The sequence below is a fragment of the Chlamydomonas reinhardtii genome, chromosome 2 (assembly GCF_000002595.2).
Source record: "Chlamydomonas reinhardtii strain CC-503 cw92 mt+ chromosome 2, whole genome shotgun sequence".
NCBI lineage: Eukaryota > Viridiplantae > Chlorophyta > Chlorophyceae > Chlamydomonadales > Chlamydomonadaceae > Chlamydomonas > Chlamydomonas reinhardtii.
The window spans coordinates 6,228,313-6,249,935 of NC_057005.1; the positions used below are offsets into that span (position 1 = coordinate 6,228,313).

Here is a 21,623-nt window from a genome sequence, read left to right on the forward strand (position 1 = left end):
CGAGTGCACCTGTGTCGCGCTATTGTGACCCACGACAAAAACGCGGTGACACGGCCCAACCCGGAATCTCGCGGAATCCCGGCACAAAACGGTGTAGGTTACAGAAGTTGTGGGCCAAAAGCATCAACCAGTGTCGCACCATTGGGATCCAGGGCTCCGTGCCGCAGGGCCCGACACGCACATGCCCTGGCCCCTATTGAACGGTTGCCTTATTAGAACGCTCAACATGGGGGGCTTCAATATCACCCGCTTACAGCACAAGCCTGACTGCCGAAACCATTTAGACTGCCGTTTGATGTCCGTGACCAGCAAGTAAGGTAAGGTTGCGTTCTTACCCCGGGAACAGCGAGTCAACAGAGCCCACCCAGCCACACCCATCCGCCAGAGGGCCGCTACAGCCAGGGGCTAAGCAGCCGCCAGGCACCGCCGGGCCCCCGACTCGACCAAACATGCCAGCTGGCCAGCGGCCAAGCATAACAACACAGCGTGAACACCTCATTACCGCATCAGTGATGGTTGCCGTACCAACAAGCTCGCCCGCCCGCCCGCCCGCACCCACGAACAGCAACTGTGTTCCTAGGGGTCTTCGTTCCCTTCTTTCCGGGCGCACTGCACGTTTGGAGCTTTCGGCTCAACTCCATACTGGCTATTGGACCCCAGAAGGGGCATCAGTAATCAATGAAAGTGGAACGTCGGTGCCCGCTATAATATGGAGGCACGGCAACAATATATGCAACTTGAGCCGCGATCAGTTCTGCCCTCGCCACACCCTGCCACACCACATCGAGATGCGGCGCATGGTTCAGGTCTACCCCGGCTCTTGACAGGACTGCACCACCACTGCAAACAGACAAAGCGCATGACATACTTGATGACATGGTAGAAGACGCGCACAGCACGCGCCTCCAAGCAACAACACACGCCAGCGTAAAAAGCAATCCTGCAAGGCCCGGCCGCGTGTGAACCAACTGCACACGGGCAACCATTCGTTTGTGCCGCCGCCCCCATACCCACATACAATCAGTGCACCCACGGCTTCCAAACCCAAACCTAACAACTAACGCCGTACGGCCTGCAACCCTACCCTGATAACATCCTAACAACGCCCTTCGTCTTACGACATCCATTGCGCTGTTAAGTCATTCGGGGGAGTACGCTTCTCCGTAAGGCGCCAGTGCATCATGACAAAAAGCAGGCTCGACAAACACAAAGTGTCGAGGCAATGTAATACGTACGCATCTGACCCAGCGCATGCACCGCTGGGTCTATTACTAGGTGGAACAATGAAATCTTCATTGGTGTGTTTTGCTCCGCCCAGAAGTGTGCACCAAGCACAACAACCCCTCACAAGCGCAGTGCACAAGGGCACGCCGTCCGTGCCAAAGCCCAGCTAGCCGTGAGACAGCGCTTAACGATGAAACACACACGCACGACACGACACGACGATGAAACACGACAACGCAAAAAGCACGAAAAGATGCAGCCCGTGAGGGCCGCCGCGCTTTCCTTTTATCACCCACTCACATCGTGCTCGATGACGTACTGACGTTGCAGCCAGTAACCGTCCCGTACAATTTAAACTAAGCTGGTTCAACCCAGCTAGTAAACCCCACACGGCCCGCCGCATGCCATGCATCGTCCACGCAGCCTCACGGAGATCGTGTGGCCTGCGCCATCATGGTCAAGTCGTGCCTTGGTGTGGTATGAAGACGCTAGCTCTGCCGACAACCGGATACGCGGCAAAATGGCGCGCAGCCAAGACGGTATATAGGTGTAAGGAGCCCGGCGTGCATCCCCGCCCGTCGTGCACACAGCCCACATGCAACCCCTGTTCCCACACATAATGCACACATCTACACTCTCTTGCATGAAGACCACGCATATGCATACGGGAAAGCATGCGCCCCAAATCATCCCCCGTAGCACGTTGCAACCCATCGACACGTGCCCGTGCCTATGCCCGGCAACCCCGCATACACTTCTTGCACTGCTGTGATACCTTGTGCAGCCGCACGCCTTTTCAGTGCGAGCAAGCACGGCCCAGATAGCCTCAGGGCATCTCACAAGTTCACCCCAGCTCCACTACTTTCAGAAGATGTATGCCCGCGTCTTATCACCCTTCTGCGGCACAGCACCCAAGCACGTCCGCTAACGGGGTGAGGCGGCTCTCACGCCACAAAATTGCAGCAACTCGGACCATTCCTTTTGGCACATCATTTAGTCATCAACTAAACAGGAGACATCAAGTAGACGCTTATTATCATCAAGGGCACGGCCCTTGCTAGACTCGATCGTGTCACTCTGACATTCCACACCCCGTCAGCACTCGTGCATCCTGGCCAAGCAAGCTACTGCTGCTGCTGGGTGGCGTCACGCTCCTTGGGAGTGACCTGCTGCTCCTTTGCGCCCGCCGCCTGCTGCGCAGTTGCGGCCTCAACCTTCTTCCAATGCTCATAGTTTGCGACCTGAGCAGACACAGGTAAGTGGCAAGATAGGAAGCAAAGCCTGGGTTTAGGTAGGGAAGCGCATTTATATGTTGTATGAGCCTCAGAAGCGGGCAGGAAAGAAGCGTGCGCGAGAGCGAGGGTTCCACACAGATCGGATAATGAGGCCTTAGCAGCCGCCGGCGGGCAATGGAGCCCAACGACCTGCGGCCCAAGCGGGCCACGCACTCATAACGTGGTGTGCTACTCACGAAGCAGTCCATAATGGGTGACGCGTTGGGGAAGGCGGTGGTGAGCGCGTGCGTCAGCGGCAGCGCCACAAACTCGAAAAAGCCACCCTGCGTGCATCGGCAGTGCGGCGCGTGCGTGGCAGCTTGGTCTATGTGGCCTTGCGGCGGGTGCACATCAGTAAACCTTTAAATGCAGCTGCCAACAGAGTTGTGCTACAGTAACATTCAAGCACGTCAGCTATACGTAATAAAGTTGATTTCCCGCCGCCAGAAGACCCGGTGACTGCAGTTACCTGACTCTTGCTGACGCCCTGCTTGGCGCGGTCGAAGAGCGGGCTGATTGGAAGTCCCAACTCTTTTTCCTTGTCGCCCTGGCGGAAGAACTCCTCCTCCAGGCCCGACAGCCACTTGCAGTGGACCTCCAGGTCCTCACCCAGGTGTCCTATGTCCGCAACCTTGAGCGCGAGCTGCGATTGCGAGTGCGGTGCGGTTATGGTTGGAAGGTTGCAGTCAGACGTGCGATGTGCGCGCTGTGGCTCGCCAGTTGCCCTAAGCGTCAGCGCGCACTCAGCCTCCACTCTGCAGCGGCACGCGCGCACACATACACACACACACACACACACATTCTCTCTCTCTCTCACACACACACACACGCACCTGCATCGTGAGCATGCGCTCTGAGTCATCCAGGGGCCGGGGCGGCGCGGCGTCCGCCTGCAGCAGTGCAGTGGCCGCCGCCACAGAGCCCTTGGAGCTGTTGTTCACAAAGCCGGCGGCCAGGCTGACCGCGCCACTTAGCGCGCCGCTGAATGCGCCGCTGATGCCGCCGCTAGCAACGCCATTTGCGCCCGAGAGCGTGCCGCCAGATGCCGTGCCGGCAGATGAACCCTTGTCCTTCAGTTCCCTGACAGTAAAAGAAGTGGTGTTGCACACAAGCGTCTGTTGACCGTTGCGTCGTGCGAGTTCTTGTGCCCCCGTACGTGCTGGTTGTGTACCGAAGCAAGTGAATCTCAGAGCGACAGAAATACTTTGCACTGCAAGGAAGGAAGGGTACAGTCCCGCATGTGGGAAGCCAGGCCGCGAGCTTTGCCTCATGGTGTTCAGCCGCTGGCACCTACCCAGTAAAGGCCCGGCGCAAGCCTGTTGGCCGCTCTGCTGTCGCCGGTGCCGCAGCACCTCCGCCGGTGCCGGTCGCTGCCGCAGGCCCGCCGCCGGTGCCGCCGCCGCCTTCGCCGCCGCTGTTGGGCTTGTAGGCTTGGAGTCGGTGCACAGTGTTGAAATGGGAGAGGATGGCGAAGTGCTGCTTCATGTCCGTGGCCAGGACCATGTCGATCACCTGGGGGAAGGAAAGCGGCAAGACCGCAATTCGCACTTGCATACAACCGAGTATACGGATTAGCAGGCGTGGAGCCGCCCTGCGTGCGGCCCCTTGCGGCAGGCGCGCGTCTCTCCTCAGCACCGGAGTTTCAGTCCTCGCACGCGTGCGCACACACCTGTTTGCGGAAGGCCGCCCGATCCGAAGGCTCCATGCCTGTGGTGATGTCGTGCCCCGGCTGCAGCAGCTGCTCAAAGGCGGAGGCGGCGTGGTGGTTCTCCAGCGGCGAGCGGTCGTTGTAGCGGACCGCCAGCGGGTCGTGTGTGGCAATGAGGAAGTCGTTGGTGAGGCCGGGGTGGCCGTGGTCGTGAACAACCTGCGCACGTGCCGTGGCAGCGACGTGGGCAGAGCGGTTTTGACTTGACACAACGGGCGGCAAGCAGCAAGGGCGCATGGTGGAACTGGCGTACCCATATAGCGGTAACGGCACTCTCCACAGGCATTCAATGACAACTTGTACGCTTCCTCTGCTGCAGGCATACTGCACACGCGCTGGCACCAAGTCACTCACCGCCGCAACATATGCAGCCAGCAGTCCCAGCTTGTCCAGGTAGTGCACGTGCAGCTGCGCGCCGTGGATGATCACGTGCAGCGTCTGCAGCACGTCGGCCGCGTGCGTGGCGCTGTGGTAGGGGTTGTCAGCCCGGTACCCGTCTTCAAGGGCGCGCAAAAGCCTGCAGCAGCGACGCCGCACCGTACACAAATTATGTCAGATCTCTCCGGTGTTAGGCGGCACGCACGCCCTCGACTGTCATACATGCGCTAAGAAACGCGTGGCTGGAGCCCTCCGGCTGCCAACAGAATGAGGCCCTACCTAGCCAGGCGGTGCGGGCGGATGCGGAAGTGGGCGATCAGCCCCTCCCGCTGCAGCAGGTAGAACCCCAGGCACGACAGCGCGTGCCCGCTGGTCGCCTCCGCCAGCCGCCACGTGTCAAACTGCCACGCGTCCGCACCCGCCAGCAGCCGCTCCACCTCCTCAATCACAGGTGGAGGCGGCGGCTGCGGAGGCGGTGGCTGCTGCTGCTGCTGCTGCGGTGGCTGCTGTTGTTGTTGCTGTTGTTGCTGCAGTTGCGTCAGCCGCAGCTGTGGCGGGGGCTGCAGCTGGCGCGACAGCAGGCAGGCACGCTCCAGGGCTCCCGACGGCAGCAGGGCACCCGAAGCCCACGGTGATGAGGCGAGGGCCGCCGCCGCCACTCCCATATCGACGGACGCGCGCACGCGGGGCACAGCGGAAGCCGGAGCCCAGGCCACGCCTCCTCCTGCCGCCGGGGCCCCAACTTCAACCGCCATGTCAACAGAAGCTGCTGCTGGCAGTACCACGAGGCCAGCGAGGGCGGAGGCATCCAGCAGTGGCGGTGGGGACGGCGGCGCTGCCATGCCGCCGCCACAGTCGCCGCCTCCACCACCACCGTGCCGGCGGCTGCCGCCGCCAGTACACGACGTGAGCAGCAGCTCCGCCGCCGCCGACAGGGCGCCTTGGGCCGGCGGCGGCGAAGTCAGCTGGCGCGTGGGAGACAGCGGCGTTTGGGGCTGACTGCTGGGCAGCCGTGATGATGAAACCTGCTGGCTGGGCGGCTGGTAGAGCAGGCTGCGGGAGGCGACGGCGAGGGGTGGCAGGTGCGGCAAGGGCCCATGTGAGGGCGAGGGCGCGTGTGTGGGTCCTGGCGTAGAAGCAGAAACCGGCAGCACGCCGCTACTAAGCACAGCGCTGGTGATGCTGGAGGAGGCCGGAGTGGCGGCGCTGCGGTGGATGCACCTCGTGTCTAGCGGTGTGTAGGCTACTGCTGACGGCGCCGTCATTGAAAGCGGCGACGACAGCGGCGTCACGCGCGACGCCAGGCTGTTGCGGCGGCCGCCGCCATCGCACGGCGCCGCCACCGCCGCCGCCGCCGCCGCTGCCGAAACTGCAGCGGCAGAACCCGCAAGACGCGCGGCGTCGCCACTGGCCATGCAACCGTCCTCAACGAGGCTTTCCAGCTGCCGTGGCCCCACCGTCTGGTACGGCGACAGCTGGTGCGACAGGAACGGGGCCAACTGCACCTGCGCGGCGCTCGCCGGTGCCACCGTTCCTAGGGCCTCACTATGAGAGTGCATCGCCTGGAGATGGCCGAAGGGAGTGTTGCTGCCGCCGGCGCTGCTCGACGCCAGGGCGGCGGCGGTCGCCGCCGCCGTCGCCGTCGACAATGCTGAAGCGGCGGCGGCGCTGCCGACCCCGCCAGAGGGTCCGTCAAGGAAGCGTGACGAGGCGCGGCGGCGGAGCTCCCTGAACTGCCGGAGCACCGGTGTCAGCGAGCGACTGCCGAAGCTCCCAAGGCCGCCGCTCGGCGAGGCGGTCGGCGGGCGCCGCACCAGCGGCCGGTCGCCAATGGTCAGGCCCACAAAACCGCCCAGCCCGCCGGTCCCGCTGCTGGCCGCAGCGGCTCCAGCCATCACGCCAACGGAGCCGCCTGCGCCGCCGGGGCTGAGGGCTGCTGGTGCGCCGCCGCCACCGCCGCCGCCGCCGCCGCCTGCGCCGCCGCTGAGTGCGGCAGTGGTGCTGAAGGCGCTGATGAAAGCGTTATCCAAGTTGACACTGCCCGTGCCTGGAGGCGAGCCCACCAAGATGCCGCCACTTGTCGCGCCGCCGCCGCTGGCAGCGCCGGCGGCTACCCCACAGCTGCCACCAGCCGCCAGGGCCAGCATGTCAATCAGCACATCCCCGTCAGCAACCGCGCCTACCCCAGCCACAGCTGCAGGAGCAGCGACGGCGGCTGTGGTGGCTGGCATGTCGCAGCTGCCGCGGCCACCGCCGAACTCATATCCGCCACCAGTGCCACCGCCGCCGTCGACTGTGGTGGTGTTGGAGGTAGGATCAGACGGCAATGCGGCAGCGCTCAGGAGCAGGCTGGGAACCGGCGAGGCTGCGGCAGTAGTCAGGGTCGTGGCGATGTCAGTTGCGACGTTGCTGCCAGCCGTTGGCATGCCGGTGGCTGTAGCAGCCCGTTGGAACGGCTGGGCAGTAGCAGAAGAGGCGGGCAAGGCGCCTGCTGCAGCCGTGGCAGCTGCAGCCGATGGTGAGTTGCCGGCGCCGCAGGTGCCGCTGAGCCATTGTGATGCCCGCAGCTTGGACGGCATGGGGCCAAGACTGGAAGGTAGGGGCGAGGATGCACCGGTGGCGTCGACGGATGCGCGAGGCGTGGCGGCGCCGCTCCAATAGAAGGCCGAATTGTTGCCAAACGTGGCCGCCATGGCGGCGGTGCTGCCAATGCTGCTGGCATGATTGCCCCTGACGCACAGCAGCGGCCCTCCGCCGCCCAGGCTCACGCTTCCAAAGGATCCGGCGTCCGCCGCAGGAGCACCAAGGCGCGAGGCGACGGTGGGGCCGCCACCAAACGACTCTCTGAAGGCCGAAAAGTTGCCGGACCCGCAGCCAATGACCCCAGCAGTACTAGCACCTCTGCGGTGATTGGCGCTGGCGACAGCCGTGACCCCGCCGGCGGCCGTCATGGTGCCCGGGCTATCCACGGCGGCAGGGGCTCCGCCGAGTCCTGCCGGAAGAGCTGAGAAGAGGTTCGCCGACGCAGGCGCCGGTCCTGCGGGCGCCAGCATTGCCGGCGGCGGGGGCGGCAGCGGCTGCGGCGGCGGCGGCGTGAGCAAGAACGTCAGCGCGCCAGTCAGCGTGTCAAGGTCCGGCGGCGGCGCCGCGGCCGCCGCTGCTGCGCCTGCTGATGCAGCTGTTCCCGCCGCCTGTGCAAACAACGCTTTAGAGGAGCCCCGTCGCGGGGGGCGGCGGTTGGGTCCGCCGCCGCCTGATGGCCAGCCGCCGAAACGACTGACGTCGCCAAAGGACCCGTCCCCAACAGCACCGCCCCCACTGGCGTAGGCGGCGGCCACATACGTGTCGGGTGCCGTGGACCCGCCGGTTGCGAGCATGAAACCGCCGCCACCCACGCGGCCGTTGCTGCTAGCCACATGCGGTAGGTAGTAATACTGCGGCTGTGACGCGGCGGCGCCGCCGCCGCCGCCGGGTCCTGGGCCGCCGGCGCCGCCGACCAGTGCGCCGCTGCTGCCGTCCATGATGCCGCCGGCCCCGGGGAAGGCACCCAGCTGGCGCAGCAGCGCCTGAGTCACGTCGGCGGCCAGGCCCGAGTCCTTGATGCGGTTTCGCAGGTCCTGGTAGTGGTGGCGCAAACACGTACCACAGGCGGGCGCGGGGTTATGAGCATCAGGGCAAGGCGGCGCACCGGTCCACTAGCACCTGATCCGAACGCCTCACGGCCCCAACCGACCCGACATGACACGACACCCCACGACATGGAATGGGTAGAGCCCCTGCCAACACACGCACACGCGGCCCCACCAGCGGCTGGTAGACGTCCACGCCGCGCAGCAGTGCGGTGCGGATGAGGAGCACGTGCCGCAGGTCGGGCAGGCGCTGGCCCGTGACCAGGCCCTGGATCAAGCCCAGGATGAGGGCCGCAGGCGTGTCTGCAACGGCAGGGGGGGGGGGTTCAGGCAGGTGGCAGCGCGGCAGCAATGCGCAGGAGCGCACGGGATTGGAGTCAGGAGGACACGGATGGGCAGGCTGCACGAACACAGCAGGCCAACGGCACACGCCAGTCTGGCGTTGCTGCCGCGTTGCCATCAGCATCCCACGCCCGCCCCCCTCCTCGGTTGATTACAGCAACGCGCCGCGGCACGACTTACCACCGCCGAGTGTCGCGCGCCCCAGGCTGGTGACCGAGTTGGCGGCCGACAAGTCCTGTGGGGTTGTTGGAAATGGAGAAGGCGAGCTACTCTAGGATGCAAGCGAGTTGCGTGTGTATGTGCAAGTGTAAGTGATAAAAACGAATATATGTGTATGTGTATGTGACCATGCCATGCGTATGCGTGTGGACCATCTGTGTGACGTGTCCGTGCTCATGCGCACGGAAGTGCTGTGCATGTGTGGCTGTGATGGAATTCCAGCGGCACAAGCGGCACAGGCAGGAACTGCTCCACGTTACGGCTGTGACTGCTGCTCACGTGCAGGATCTCTTTGGGCAGCAGCGCCCGGAGAATGAGCTCTTGCTTGCGCCTGTGGCGGCGCGGAGGGGACAGCGGCACGCAGCACGCATCAAGGAGCGAAGACGGGGCAATCATACATGGACGATTCAGTAGCTTCAAATCAGGAATTCGCACCAGCACATGCGCTCCATGACAAGTAGGTCTGCGGCATGTGGGAAACCCACACGCTCTTCGCACGTGCTGTCCGCGTCCCTGGCGCACCTGGCCACCAGCAGCAGGAACACCATCAGGCCGAGGCCCACTGCCACCAGCACCACCGCCGCCGTGTAGCCGCCGCGCCAGGCGGGGCCCCAGCCGCCGCCACCTGCCGGCGCCACGTACAGCGTCCAGCCCGGACCACTGCCGCCGGGAAGTGTGACCGGCGCCGACACCGTCACAGATGCCGTGGTGAATGCTGTGCCGCTGCCGCCCGCTGAGGCGATCACGGTGTTGGCATCATCCTGTGTATGTGTGGGATTGGATTACTTGGATTGAGTAATGCTGCGCGGCAGACTGAACGGGGAACATCAACGCTCCCGTGTTTGAGTTTAGAGTTGCGGGCTTAAGGGGTTTAGGTCTGCCGACTGTGTCCCTACGTGCCCGCCCCAACCTCAAACTCCCGCCACACACGCCCACACACGCCCACACACGCCCCTACCTCCAGTCGGTAGCTGTAGCCGGAATCCGTGACAGCTGCAAGTGGCGAGCCGGGTACCCGCGCCAGCAGCAGCGGGATGTCGAGGACCGCCCCCACCTGCAGACATCGTCAAGGCGGCGCGTGGGCTGGTCTGGGTGCGTGCCCCGTGCGGAATGCCTGGTATGCCCATGTGCATGCACACGCACACGCACGCATCAAGCACACAACCACGCAAGCACGCCTGAGTGTGTACGTTTATGCGTCCGAAAGCGCGGCACAGAGTTCACGTACTGCAGAAAGGTAAGCCGTCACAATCAGCACCACATTTGCACGCACCCAAGGCTCACCACGCCCCAAAATTGCAGCCCAGTGTCCACATCATCTTGGCACGGCGCTCCACATGCCGTGTTCACTGCGTCCGGCCGGCCCCAGGCCGCCGCAGCCGCTGCAGCTACTGCAGCTGCAGCCGACATGGAGCTGCTGCTACTGCTGCTGCTGTTGCCGCTGGCGCTAATGCGCTGCTGGGGAACAAAGACGGCGTGATAGGCTGTCAAAGCAGTAGCCCCGCCCACGCCGGCACCTGCAGGAGGTAACGGTTGTGCGCCTAAATAGCAGGTGCACAGGTGGCGGAAACTGAACTGCGGCGGAGCCTGCAACAACGTGTGTGGGCCACTGCTCACTGCACTCACTTGTTACAGGCAGGTCACATGTGCTGCTGACGGTCTGGTTGCGCGCCGCCACGGCCGCCAGGGCACCGCAGTGGCGCTGGGATGCGCCCAGCACCGAGCCTACAGCAATGGGGGATTCGGAATGCAGGATCATAGAAGTTGTGCAGACGCCTGCCTTCCTAACATGCCTGTCGTACACCCTTGCACGACTTGCGAGTAACAAGAGTTATGCTAAGGCTGTGCTACCGTGGCTGCAGGTGTGCATGCGTGGCCGTGTGACCCGCCCATCCGCAACAACAGCCGTGCGGCATCGGTCCACCCACGGCTCGCTCACCATTGAGTAGGTCTGTGCCAACGGGCCACCCGCCTGCCGGGGTGGGCGTGTCACTGCTGCTGCCGCCACCAGTACTTGTGTTCGCATCAGCACCAGCGGCACCGGGAGTGGCGGCAGCCGGTGTGGCTGCTGCCGGTGTGTGCGCCTGGCGCACGACGCCCGCGGGCGCCAGCAGCAGCTGCCGGAGGGAGCCCTCGGGCAGCTGGGGGCGTGGCAACTGGTGGGACGGAGGCAGGGCCAGGGGGCTTACATTCATGACTATTTCAAGTATAAGAAGCAAAGGTGTAGCCAGGAACAGTAGCATAACAGGGGGAGGGATCGATAGAATCTCTTTCACAGTTAGAGATCTAACTGTGCCCCTCTGCCCTAGCTAGCAGCCTTTGCTTTGCTGCATGGGATAAGTCAGTCGGTGCCACATGCCTCGTCGTGATGCTTGCCCCTCGCTAGTCCACCATGCGCACCTGCGCCGCCAGTACTGGCACCAACAGGCCGAACCACGCTGCCGCCGCCTCGTATTGCGGGGCCACCTGCGCCACCGCCGACAGCAGCTGCAGCGGCGCCAGTGCCGCCGCCACCCGCTGCTGCAGCGCCGCCGCCGCGACCACGGCCACCTCGGTTGCCTCCACCTGTAGGTGTGCAAAACGCATGATGAATGACGAGGTGGCACAATCACCAACTCTCAGGATTATCGCAAGGCCCCCTATGGAACCCACCGCCGCCGCGCCCCACAGCCGCGCCCCTTCACTACCTGTGAGCTTTTGGCATAAAAGTTGCTTGCCAGCTGCATGCCAGATAGGCCCAGTCCCAGCATGCAGGCGGTGACCAGAAGCGGCGCGATGACGGTGCTTGGGTAGACTCGTATGACCTTGCCCAGCGTCTGCGCGCGCACGCACAAGGCACAGAGGGCACGTCGTGGCCGCGGCGTGCTGTTCATTTACCCGACGTACCGTATGAGGGGCCGAGGGCACATACGGCAACGCCCGTATGAGGGGCTGGGCACATACAGCAACGCCCCGCTGATTGGTTATCGAAGAGGTGCGCTGCCAGCTACTAAAGCTGGGGGCCGCAACCCGAATGGCCATGGCCTGCCTGAGCCGCACGTCCACCCCATTTGGCAGCACCACATAACAAAACACTTATCACTGGAGTCGCGAATACCACAGCTCAGTCGTCGCGCCTATCGCACAACGCGAGTGGGCAAATGGGTCGATCCGCGCACCTGCATTCGGGCCCCGCCGCGCCATGGTTCCAGGGTATAGCACTTGACCATCAGCTTGCAAGGCAAAGACTAATTATTGCGCGTGCATTCCCTAGGCGGCGCCGAGCTTAAACCCATAATTTCTTGTTTCAGGATGTTACAGCCCGCTGCAGATGTCCATAAAATCTAGTATGTATCTGTGGTAACTCAACATCAATAGACGAAGTCTTTGGCCTGCGCGTCCGGCTTTTACAGTGAGTACGCAAACTGCCTGTATGCAGCACCCGGTCAGTTGTGTGCAAAATCCACCGTGCTTTACTAGCAAGCGCGCCTAAGCTGTGTTCCAGCGCGGGGTGTTTGCGGGGTCCGCGTCAAGCCGGATTCAAAGCGACTAGATTTCTGCACCGCTTTCTTTCGCTTCTCCGGTCGTATTCTAGGCGGGGTTTCGTATTGAATAGAACCTCGTGTGCAGCGAGCAGCGAGTTCTGCTTGTAAAGTAAGCGCTTTTCTGAGTGCGATTTTTCGGTTGGAAGTCCGAAGCCCTTGCGCGCCGCCCGCCTGTGTGCCGGCCGGCCTGACCTCGCTCTAGACAGCCTCCACAAATCCCAGACCTTGCTTGAGAACAGGTAGCGCCCATCCCTTGTAGTGTCGTTCGTGGTATACCGCTTTCTGCGCTTGAGACAAAGTGATCAGAACTCTGCAAATTTCCAGGGTGCTCGTTGGACTGCTCCCACATCCCGCACGCCTCCCCCGATGCTTAAGTGAGCCCCACGAGCGCAGCAATTCAGCCTGTTCGGCCTGTTCGGCGATTCAGCCTGTCCGTGCGTGCCTACCAAACTCAATACTGGCGCAAACCGAGAAGGGTACACATTAGTATTTGGTATGGCCTATTGATTGCACATAAGCGGCGGGTCAACATTAGCCGAAGCGGGAAGCGACTTCGCGAGTCCATGGACAATTGGCTGTCATGAGCACAGCGCCTCAGGTGCGACGCCGTGATTATTCGGCAAAATCTTAAGCTATACACGCGAACCGACATGCATAGGCTCAAACACCAGAGTTCGCACGGGTTACGCTAGTCCTGCTCAGTCAAGGCAGAGCTCCGCGCCCAACGGCCCACACGCAATCGACTGCCGCCGCCGTCGCGCGCACGGCTTTTCATTTGCCAGGCGTGAACAGGGCGGCCGCGAGCGGGGCTAGCTGGTTCATCCGTGCCTGCGCCTCTGCCTGCGCCTGCGCATGTGCGTGCGCCAGCGCCTGCGCGCGCACGCGAGAGTGCGAAGTTGAGTGGGCGGCCGCCGCGTTGGCCGAGGCCGTGGCTACTTGCATGCCGCTGCCGTGTGGGTACCCTGACGCAGGTGCGGGTGCGGGTGCGGCGTACCCGCTCGGCGTGGTGTTGGATGCGGCGTCGGGTGCGGCGTCGGGTGCGGCGAAGTGCGAGTGCGACGGTGGCATAAACAACGACTTCACCCGGCGAGCCATCGGAGTGGCGGCTGTGCCGGTTGCGGCGCCCCTGCCGCCGCCGCGGGGGCTCCCCTCGGGCCCAGTGCCCTGACCACTGCCGCCGTCCCCACCGCTGCTGCTGCTGCCGCCGCCGCCTCCCGTCAGCCTCTGGCCGAGCCTCAGCAGCTTCTTGTGCAGCTTCCTGCGGCGGCTGCTGCCCTGATTGGCGCCACTGCCCAGTGGCGACCCCGGCACAGATGCCGACGCAGCTGACGTGGCAACCGGCAGGCTGCGCAGGCTCGGTGCGAGGGCCTGCGGCTCCAGATCCGCCCAAGCTGCCTCCCGCAGCCGTGAAGTGGCGGCCAGGGCCGCATGCCCCTGGCTGTGCTTCCCCTCGCTGAGCGCACTGAGTGGCGAGTGCGCGGATGACGCGCTGTGGCAGCTGCGGTCTGTCGTGTCACCGGGGACGGCGGCGCCGCCGCCAACGCCAGGTGCGTGAGTGGCGCTGGGCCCTGCGCCCAGAGCCACATCCAGTCCCGCTGCAGCCCCCGCGGCTGCGCGCTTGCTGCTCTTGCGCTGCGTGGCGGCCTTGCTGCTCCACAAAGAATGCATGAAGGTCTTCAGACCGCTGGCAGAGCGCTGGCCTGCGCCCAACGATGCCCCCGCCGGTGCAGCGGCAGAGCTGTCTGCCGCCAGAGCCGCAGCAGCGGAGTCTCCCGCACTAGAGGGCTGGCTATCGGGGCGACCCTGCTGACCCGGGCCACCGCCCGCCGCCAGAGAGGCAAGGCGGCTGCGTGTCAGTGCTCGCACCAAGCCGCCGCGGCCGCCGCCCGAAGGACTGGCAGGGGCGCTGGCTAGGCCCTCGTCCACCGAGCCCACCCCGGACAAGCCAGTCCAACTCCCGGTGCTGACGACGCCAGTACTGCCGGCGCCGCCGCCCGAGGCACTTCGCTTGAGCCCAAACAGCTTGGCCAGACGCGATCGCGCCGGCTGTTGCGGGTGCTGCGCGCTGCCATCCCCGCTGTCGCCGGCGGCGCTGTCGCCGTTCCCGCCGCCGCCGCCGTCTGCACTGCACCCTGCTGCTCCGAGTGCCCGCGCCGAGCCGGCGGCAGCGAGCCCAGCGGCACCGCTGCTGGACCCGACCGCATCGCCTAGCAGCCCCACATCCGTGCCGCGCCTGCTGGATGCCGGGTCCCCAGCTGACTCGCTGTCCTCTTCGCGCACCTCGCAAAGCAGCGTCGGCAGCAGCCGCACCGCTCGACCAGCCGCCATGGCCAGCGCCGCCGTCGGGGCCGGCATGACCGCTGTCGGCTGGTCAACGGGTGCCACCGCCACCGCCCCGCGAGGAACGGAAGCGTCATGTGCGGACAGCAGGTTGACGTGGCCGTCACTGTAGAAATGGTAAGGCCTCTGGAGCCGGCGGTGCGCCAGCGGCGGCGCCGTGGCAGCGGCGTCCCCAACCGCCATCACCGCGTCCGGTGAGCGGACCCGCTGCCAGCCGTCATCCATCGACCAGCGCCCCATGGGCGGCGGCGGCGGCCGCGGCACCCCAAACGTAAAGCTGTCGGCACCACGACTACGGCCCCCAATGCTGCCGCCGTGCGTGGCTGCGGGGCCTGCGTGCGCAGCGGAAGGAGGCACGGACTGCCCGGCTGGGCCAGGGGTCCAGTCGCGGCCTCCTGTGTCGCTGTCATGTAGCGGGCGCGCAGGCGGCTCTGCGGTGCTGTTCGGGTCACCAGCGCCCGAGCATGCGCGGCCCAGGGCCAGGCGACTGAGAGTGCGCGACGCCGGTCTGTGCGGCAGTGATGGCGCATGCGGTGCTGCAGCCACAGCTGGAGTCGCACCCGCATGTAGTGGGGGCGCCTGGAACAGTGTGAACGGGCGACCCATTCCCGGGTCCGCATCCACTGCGGCGTCAGAACCCGGCTCGGCGTCCTCGGCGTGCCCGACTTCATCGGAAGGCAGTGACTGTGCCCGCGGCGATTGCGGCACGGAGCGCGGCCCCGGCAGCAGCGCCTTGAGGGTGCGCGTGAACAGGCTGGGCCGAGGGCTGCCTGCGCCTGCGCCTCCGCCTCCGCCTGCGGCGACGCCGGCTGGCAGGCTGGTCCTGGAGGGCTCAGCGCTGCTGCTGGCCGCCGGGAGCGGACTGGCGGGTGCCGCGCCGGCCCCATGGGTGCTGGTCCTCATACGGGACGGCCGCTCCGCCGCCGGCTGCGCCCGCGGCGACGGCGCCGCCGCAGGAGCAGTACCAGCCGCGGCTTCGCTGCCGCTGCTGATGACCGGGCTGGAAGCCGCCAGCGGCATCGCTCCTGCTGCAGACACGGCCCGGCTACGGCTGCCCGGCGGCGCGCCTGTCACCACTGCCAGCACGCGCGAAGCGCCCGCCGGCCCTCCGCCGCCGGCGCTGCTGCGGTGCTGGCCCCGCGCGGCCGCATGCACCAGTGGTGAGGGTACGGGCGTGGTGCGCTCTGAGCCAGGGGCATAGCCGGTGACACCGTCTCCCACGTCCCCTGCACCGTGCATCCCTGCAGCACGGAGCAAAGTAAAGCACTTCAGCACTCGCTCCCACGTTTCGGCACCCCAAACAAGGCATGCCGCTCTGCAGACATCCTCGCTGCCGTACAGTGCGTGCCGTGGTACCGCAGCGCCTGGCAGACCCCCCCCCCGCCAGCAGGCCACCCAGTCGCAGTCGTGCGCCCACCTTTGAACGAGCGCTGGCTGCGGCCGCCCGCGAGCAGCTTGAAGCCTGCCGACAGCATCCTGCTACTGCGGCCCGCAACACTCACACGCGGCGACGGCACGGGCGGGCTGGGGCAGGTCACCTGCGGGTGGAGGGAGGGACAGCGAGCAGCGTGTCAGCAGCAGTGCAGCAAAACAGCAGCATAAAGAACGCGTACGGCGCAAACTGCAAAGCTTGCGTGTGGTTCTACAGGACAGTGGTGACCCTCCCTCCTGGTGGCCCTCAAGCACACACGTGCGTGATCCCTGATACACGTGTTAGCGCGCGCGCTGCGCACACCCAAAACAAATATAAGCTCTCAAGCTCTCACCTGCTCGCGCAGGACTTCGAGCGTCGCCGCCCACCCCATAGCCTGCTGCAGCGCCGGCTGCTGCTGTTCGTCTAGCTGGGGGTGCTCTTGCTCTGCCGAGACCGCCACCCCAGCCATGAACTCCCCTGTGGTCATCAAGAGGTTGACATCGCTGTCGCCAGTGACGCCACCCGACGGCGCCTCCCCACCCAAAGGGCGGTAATCATGGCCGTGGTTGGAACCGCCAGCCGACATCCTGGCTGCTGTAGGGCTGGCCATGGAGGTGCGGGAGACACGGAAGCCAGGGGCCCCGCGGACGGGGCTGACCAAGGCCATGGCCCTGCCGCCGCCATGGGCAGAGTTCAGGGCGGACGCGCTTGTGGGCAGCTGGTGCTGGCCCTGCTGGCCCTGCGGGTCCGGGTGGAGCGGGTGCGGTGGCGGGTAGCCGTGTGTGTGGTCGTGCTGCCGCTGGTGCGGCTGCTGAGGCACCGACACGGCGGCTGGTGCCTGGCCGGGACCCAGCGTGCTCGCTGCCATCCGCGACCGGTTGCCGCTACCGGGCCGGCCGCCGGCCGCCGCCGCCGCCACCATTCCGCCGCCGGCCGCGGGCGGGCGCCAAGTGTTGCTGCCGGCGACGTGGCCGCCACCCAGCCAGGTGCCCGTGGTCGGGCGCGGGTGGTGCGGCGGCGGCCGTGCCTGCGACCAGGCCCCGAAAGAGAATCCGGTGGGGCCTCCGGCCCCAGCTGCCGTGCGGTAATGGGAATGGCCAGGCGTTGCAAGACGGGAGTCGAGTGAAGCGCGGCCCTGGTTCGCAGCGGGCCGGCTGGCGGCGGGTACGACGATGCCCGAGGCGGGGGGAGCGGGGGAGGTGCCGCCGGCGTCGGAGTTTGGGCGGGCGCCGCTGCCTGCGCCGGGTACGGTGTTGGTGGGGAGGGCGGCAGTGGCGGCCGGCGACGGCGCCATCCCGCCAGAGCCCAGTGATGTCCGCGGGCTTAGCGTGTGCGGCGGCTCCAGTATGTAGTGCTGGGTGCTGGTGGTGTGCCGGGTGCTGGGCACGGCACGGTACCAGGCCGCCCACGCCTCGGCGGCAGCGTCCGCGGGGCCGGCGGGCGCGGCGGCGTCGCCGCCTCCGGGCCCCGTCGCCAGAGCAATGATGGCGTCGGTGTTGGCGGAGGTGGGGGCGGTGCCCGTTGGCGACATCTCCACGCCGGGCTGCAGCAGCTGGTGCAGCCGGTAACTGGTGATGCTGGGGTTGGGCGAGAGACCAGGCGAGTGTTGCGCCGAGCCTGTTGAGGCGCGAAGGGAGCGTGCGTGCGCGAGGCGGGGCCATCGGGCCAAGACTACCGGCAAGGCTTCATGGCCGCAAGGGGGATGGGGCGGCAACGGTGCGCATACGGTAATTTGTGAAGCTACCGGTCCTTTCTTCACAGGAGCATGTGGCGCCCACGTTGCGGCCACATGTGCGTGGGCTAGACACAGCCGGTGTCACCTTCCCCTGTACTCCATTCCCTCGTGCTTACTACCGCCGCCAATAAAAACTGCGTGTCCACGACTCACTCAGCGGCGCCAGATCCACCAAGCCCAGGTCAACCTCGTGGCTGGCGTGTGAGTCGACCATCGCCGCCGGCCGGCGCTGTCGCGACGTGTGGTTGACCTGTTGGTAGGAGTGGTGCGGCTGACCCAGGGCCGCGCCCAGTGGCGCCGAGGGGCCCGCGGGCGAGAGCCACTTGGAGTTGCTGCCGCCGCGTGTGCTGTGCACCTCGGCGCCGCCCTCGGAGCGGTTGGCGTTGTGGCCGGATGCGACCGAGCCCAGGGCCTGGGGGCCGCGCCAGCGTGAGTTGGACGTCAGGCGGGACATCTGCGGGGAAAGGGACAAGCGGCTAGGTCGTTGCCAGCAGGGAGGAGGCGCCTTAAACGCCGCGGTGAAGAGGAAACAGCGCATGCAGCCTTGAGCTTCTATGCAAGGTTGCACAGCGCAGCGCGCACATGACACACACACATATACACACATCACACACACACACACACACACACACAAACATGTACACACACATCACACACACACACGCACACACACACAAACACAAACACACACGCACACACACACACACACACACACACACACACACACACACACACACACACACACACACATACACACACGCGCGCGCACACACACGTGAACGCAGAGACAGACACAGACACAGGCACTGGCGCACGCACGCACGCACCAGCAGTGTGTCGTGCACGTCGTGCATCTCCGTGTAGCGCCACCCCGCACTGCCCACCAGAAGCGACCCGTAGCGGTCCACAGCAGCAGTAGCAGCGTGGCTCGCAGCAGCTGCTGCTGCTCCACGGCCGCCGGCCGCCGCGTCCTTGGGCCCGGCGATTCCGCCTGCTGCGCTTTTGGTGAAACCCTGGCTCCCTGCGGCGTCAGCCCCTGAGGCGCCGCCCTTACCCACCGCCCCACCCGGCTCCGTATCGTCCTCTTCTGTGTCGTAACTGTCGTAGCTGTTCGTGTCCGCCACCTCATCAGCAGCAGGAATAGCAGCGGCAGTGCCAGCCCCCGCTGCTATAGCGGCTTCAACAGCGGCGCCGTCATCACGCTGTGCAGGCCCGGCGTCGAGGCTTGGCCTGAGGCACATGCCTGCCGCGGTCACGACCGACCCGGTCGCGCTGTCAAATGACCGCCGATCGCCGCCAGGGCCTGGCGCGATGGCTGACAGCGAGAGCGAGTGGCCAGACGTGCCCTCCGCGGAACCGGCGGCTGGTCTCAGGAGCTGCTGCACCCGGCAATGCGCCGCCGCCGCGCCGGCGCCTGGCACGCCTGCTGTAGCGCCCCCCGCAGCCGCAACCGCACCCATCGCACCCGCCGTGGCGGCCGCTGCCGCGCTCACGACCTCACACGCTTGGAATCCGCGCGCCTGGATCGCGCGCGGCGTCACCGGGCTGTCCTGCCGCACCATGCGGCTGAACCCGACTACACCGTCGCCGGTGCTGCTGCGCCGGTCGCCGGTGCTGTCGCCGTCAGCCTCCTCCTTGAGCGCCCTACCCAGAGTGGCTGCTAGTGCCAGCGCCGAGGCACTCGGCATGGAAGAGCGCTTGAGAGCCGGCCTGCCTGGCAGGCCGGGAGCTACGACGCTGTGCAGTATGCCCGCCGCGCTTCGCCGCGCGCTGCTGCTGTGGCTGTAGCTGCTTGCGCCGGCGGCGGCTGCAGCTGCCTGCAAGTGTCCTGAAGGCCCCTCCACCTCTCCGGAGAACTCGTGCAGGCCCTGCAGTGACGAGGCGGCGGTGCCGCTGCCACTGCAGCTGCCGGTGCTGCGGCGCTGGACCCACATGCTGCGGCGCCGCCGGCTGCCGCGGCCGGCCGCATCCCTGCCGCCGCTGTTGGGCCCCGGGAGCAGCGACAGCGCCTCGCTGAGTCCAGCAGCGTAGGCGGAAAAGGTGTCCGACAGCGCAGCGGAACCGGGCCCAGCGGCCAAGGCATCGCCGTCGCTGGGCGGCCCGAAGCCGCGGGTGCAACTGTCGACGGCGATCACAGCCAACGAGGTGGCGAAGGAGGAGGCGCCGCCGCCCTCTGCCATTTGCGCCGGCAGCAGCACCTGGGGCGCGGGCGCCGCGCTGGCAGCCGCGTGCTGGCGCTGCCCCTGGAGGTGGGCGGCCTGACAATGCTCGTCTTCCTCGCCCTCCGCCGCCTCTCCTTGCAGACCCAGAGCTTGGGGCCGCATGGTCCCTACCTCCACACCCTCCGGCAGCGTGGGCATTGCGCCGGAGGAGGTCGCCACCTGTGAAGCCCGCCGCCCACCATGACCAGGCGCCAGACCCGGCCCACGGCTCGACCCATCCCCGCCTCTGACATTGCCGTTGTCATTTCCACCTGTGACGCCACCGCGCGCTGCGCAGCTGTGCGGCTGGAAGAGCGAGGACAGGGCCGCCAGCTGTGCCCCTGACAGCGCCGGTGCCGGGTCGCTTCGCGGCGAAATCTCCAGCTCCGGAAAAGGTCCTGAGCTGGTGCCGCCATAGCAGCTGCTCGCAGGCCCAGCCGCACTGGTCGGCACCGCAGCATGCTCCGCACCTCGCCCCCATGCCGCTCCTATCGTGGAGGAGCCAGACGCCGCGCCGCTGGCACTGCGACCGCTTATGCCTGCGTCTGCGCCTGGACCTGCATTGGCGCCGGCTGCGCCGGGTGGCACGGCGCCGGGTGCCGTCAGCGCGCTGTGGCGGACGGCTGTAGCTGGTGCGCGGCCCCTCAGCCGCCGCATGCGCACCGCGTACACGCAGGCCGCCTCTGCCGCGAGGACGTCGTAGCGGTCCGCGCCTGGGGCCACCAGCGACAACGTCACTCGGCTGGGGCGCGAGTGGGGCGTGCGGCCGGAGGCGCTGTACCTGGCGTACGGGCCCGAGGGCTCGAGCGAGGGTGCGTTGAGCGTGGGGCTGGCGAGAATGGCCACGTCCATGCCGGAGTGGGAGGTTGCGGGAGCCCACCCGGTCGCGTCGTCTGTGGCGATTGCTGAAGCCGCGGCCGCCAACACCTCCGTCGGCGTTGCGGAAACGGCGTCAGGGCCCAAGACACCAGACTGCGGCTGCTGCTCTGCCGCCGCTGCTGCAGCTGCCGTCTGTGTTACACAGGTGCGCGGGGAGAGCAGGGACAACATACGGCGTGGAGTTTAGCACTTCCACGGGACAATACCCGCGTTGTGCAAAACCCTCAGTAGCTGTACCTACACGGTGTACCCGTGCGGTGTATCTAGTAGTGCGGCATCACCCTGTCGCAGGCAGTGCGAGCCTTACCTGCGTCTTAGGCTGGGTGTTGTCCGCCATTATCGCCGCAGCGCCAAGTTCTCTACGCTGTATCTACCGCGCAACGAGTGGAGCGCACAGAAATCCGAAGGAGTTGGCCATCATAAACCGCTCCGACAGGGCTCGTTGTGACGCGAACTCACCGAGCAGACAATTGCTGAGCCACGCAAGCTACCGCCAGCGTCTTCTATATTCATGTCAACTGCCCAGCGGACCGGGCTTGTGCTGCGCCTAAGCGACGAGCCGAACAGCGAGCCGAAGCTCCGCTCCAAAATACAGACTCAATCTGTCATTGCTGTGATGTATGGTCTGATGACCTTTGCATTTAGCTGGCCAGGCATTGAAGATACGCGCTTGAGCCCTTGAGTTCCGGCGGGGTCTCAACTCAAAGCAAAGCTGTGCGAGTATGAAGCATAGGATAGCAAGTAGAGAAATTGAAG

General features: G+C 65.9%; 2 protein-coding genes across 2 annotated transcripts; both read right to left on the reverse strand.

The window, feature by feature from the left end:
- Nucleotides 1–86: 86 nt before the first annotated feature.
- Nucleotides 87–12,412, reverse strand: CHLRE_02g114100v5 (uncharacterized protein). The gene is made up of 19 exons (XM_043059937.1): nt 11,933–12,412; nt 11,462–11,590; nt 11,175–11,339; nt 10,714–10,930; nt 10,401–10,499; nt 10,059–10,291; nt 9,733–9,828; nt 9,297–9,535; nt 9,054–9,105; nt 8,736–8,790; nt 8,389–8,516; nt 4,864–8,201; nt 4,561–4,723; nt 4,168–4,365; nt 3,793–4,010; nt 3,332–3,578; nt 2,968–3,141; nt 2,696–2,782; nt 87–2,465 (listed from the first exon to the last, which is right to left on the reverse strand). The coding sequence occupies exons 1-19, from the start codon at nt 11,936–11,938 to the stop codon at nt 2,349–2,351; spliced, it is 5,961 nt and encodes a 1,986-aa protein (XP_042927571.1). The 5' UTR covers nt 11,939–12,412; the 3' UTR covers nt 87–2,348.
- A 74-nt stretch (nt 12,413–12,486) lies between these two features.
- CHLRE_02g114150v5 (uncharacterized protein) lies at nt 12,487–21,592 on the reverse strand. Its single transcript, XM_043059938.1, has 7 exons — nt 21,327–21,592; nt 21,175–21,237; nt 18,615–20,999; nt 17,941–18,241; nt 16,405–17,669; nt 16,056–16,176; nt 12,487–15,879 (listed from the first exon to the last, which is right to left on the reverse strand). Exons 2-7 carry the CDS (start codon nt 21,202–21,204, stop codon nt 13,070–13,072), a joined length of 6,912 nt encoding a protein of 2,303 aa, XP_042927572.1. The 5' UTR covers nt 21,205–21,237; nt 21,327–21,592; the 3' UTR covers nt 12,487–13,069.
- Nucleotides 21,593–21,623: the final 31 nt, after the last annotated feature.

Bases quoted from the DNA above. Each gene is read 5' to 3' on its own strand.
- CHLRE_02g114100v5 (XM_043059937.1), bottom strand. The intron at 8,791-9,053 runs GTGAGCAGCAGT...ACAACCCCACAG, and splicing joins TGCCCAAAGAGATCCTGCAC to GACTTGTCGGCCGCCAACTC. The intron at 8,517-8,735 runs GTAAGTCGTGCC...CTGCCGTTGCAG, and splicing joins GCGCGCGACACTCGGCGGTG to ACACGCCTGCGGCCCTCATC.
- CHLRE_02g114150v5 (XM_043059938.1), bottom strand. From the start codon at position 21,204: ATGGCGGACAACACCCAGCCTAAGACGCAG. The intron at 21,000-21,174 runs GTAAGGCTCGCA...TGTGTAACACAG, and splicing joins ACACCCAGCCTAAGACGCAG to ACGGCAGCTGCAGCAGCGGC. The intron at 16,177-16,404 runs GTGAGAGCTTGA...CTCCACCCGCAG, and splicing joins TCGAAGTCCTGCGCGAGCAG to GTGACCTGCCCCAGCCCGCC.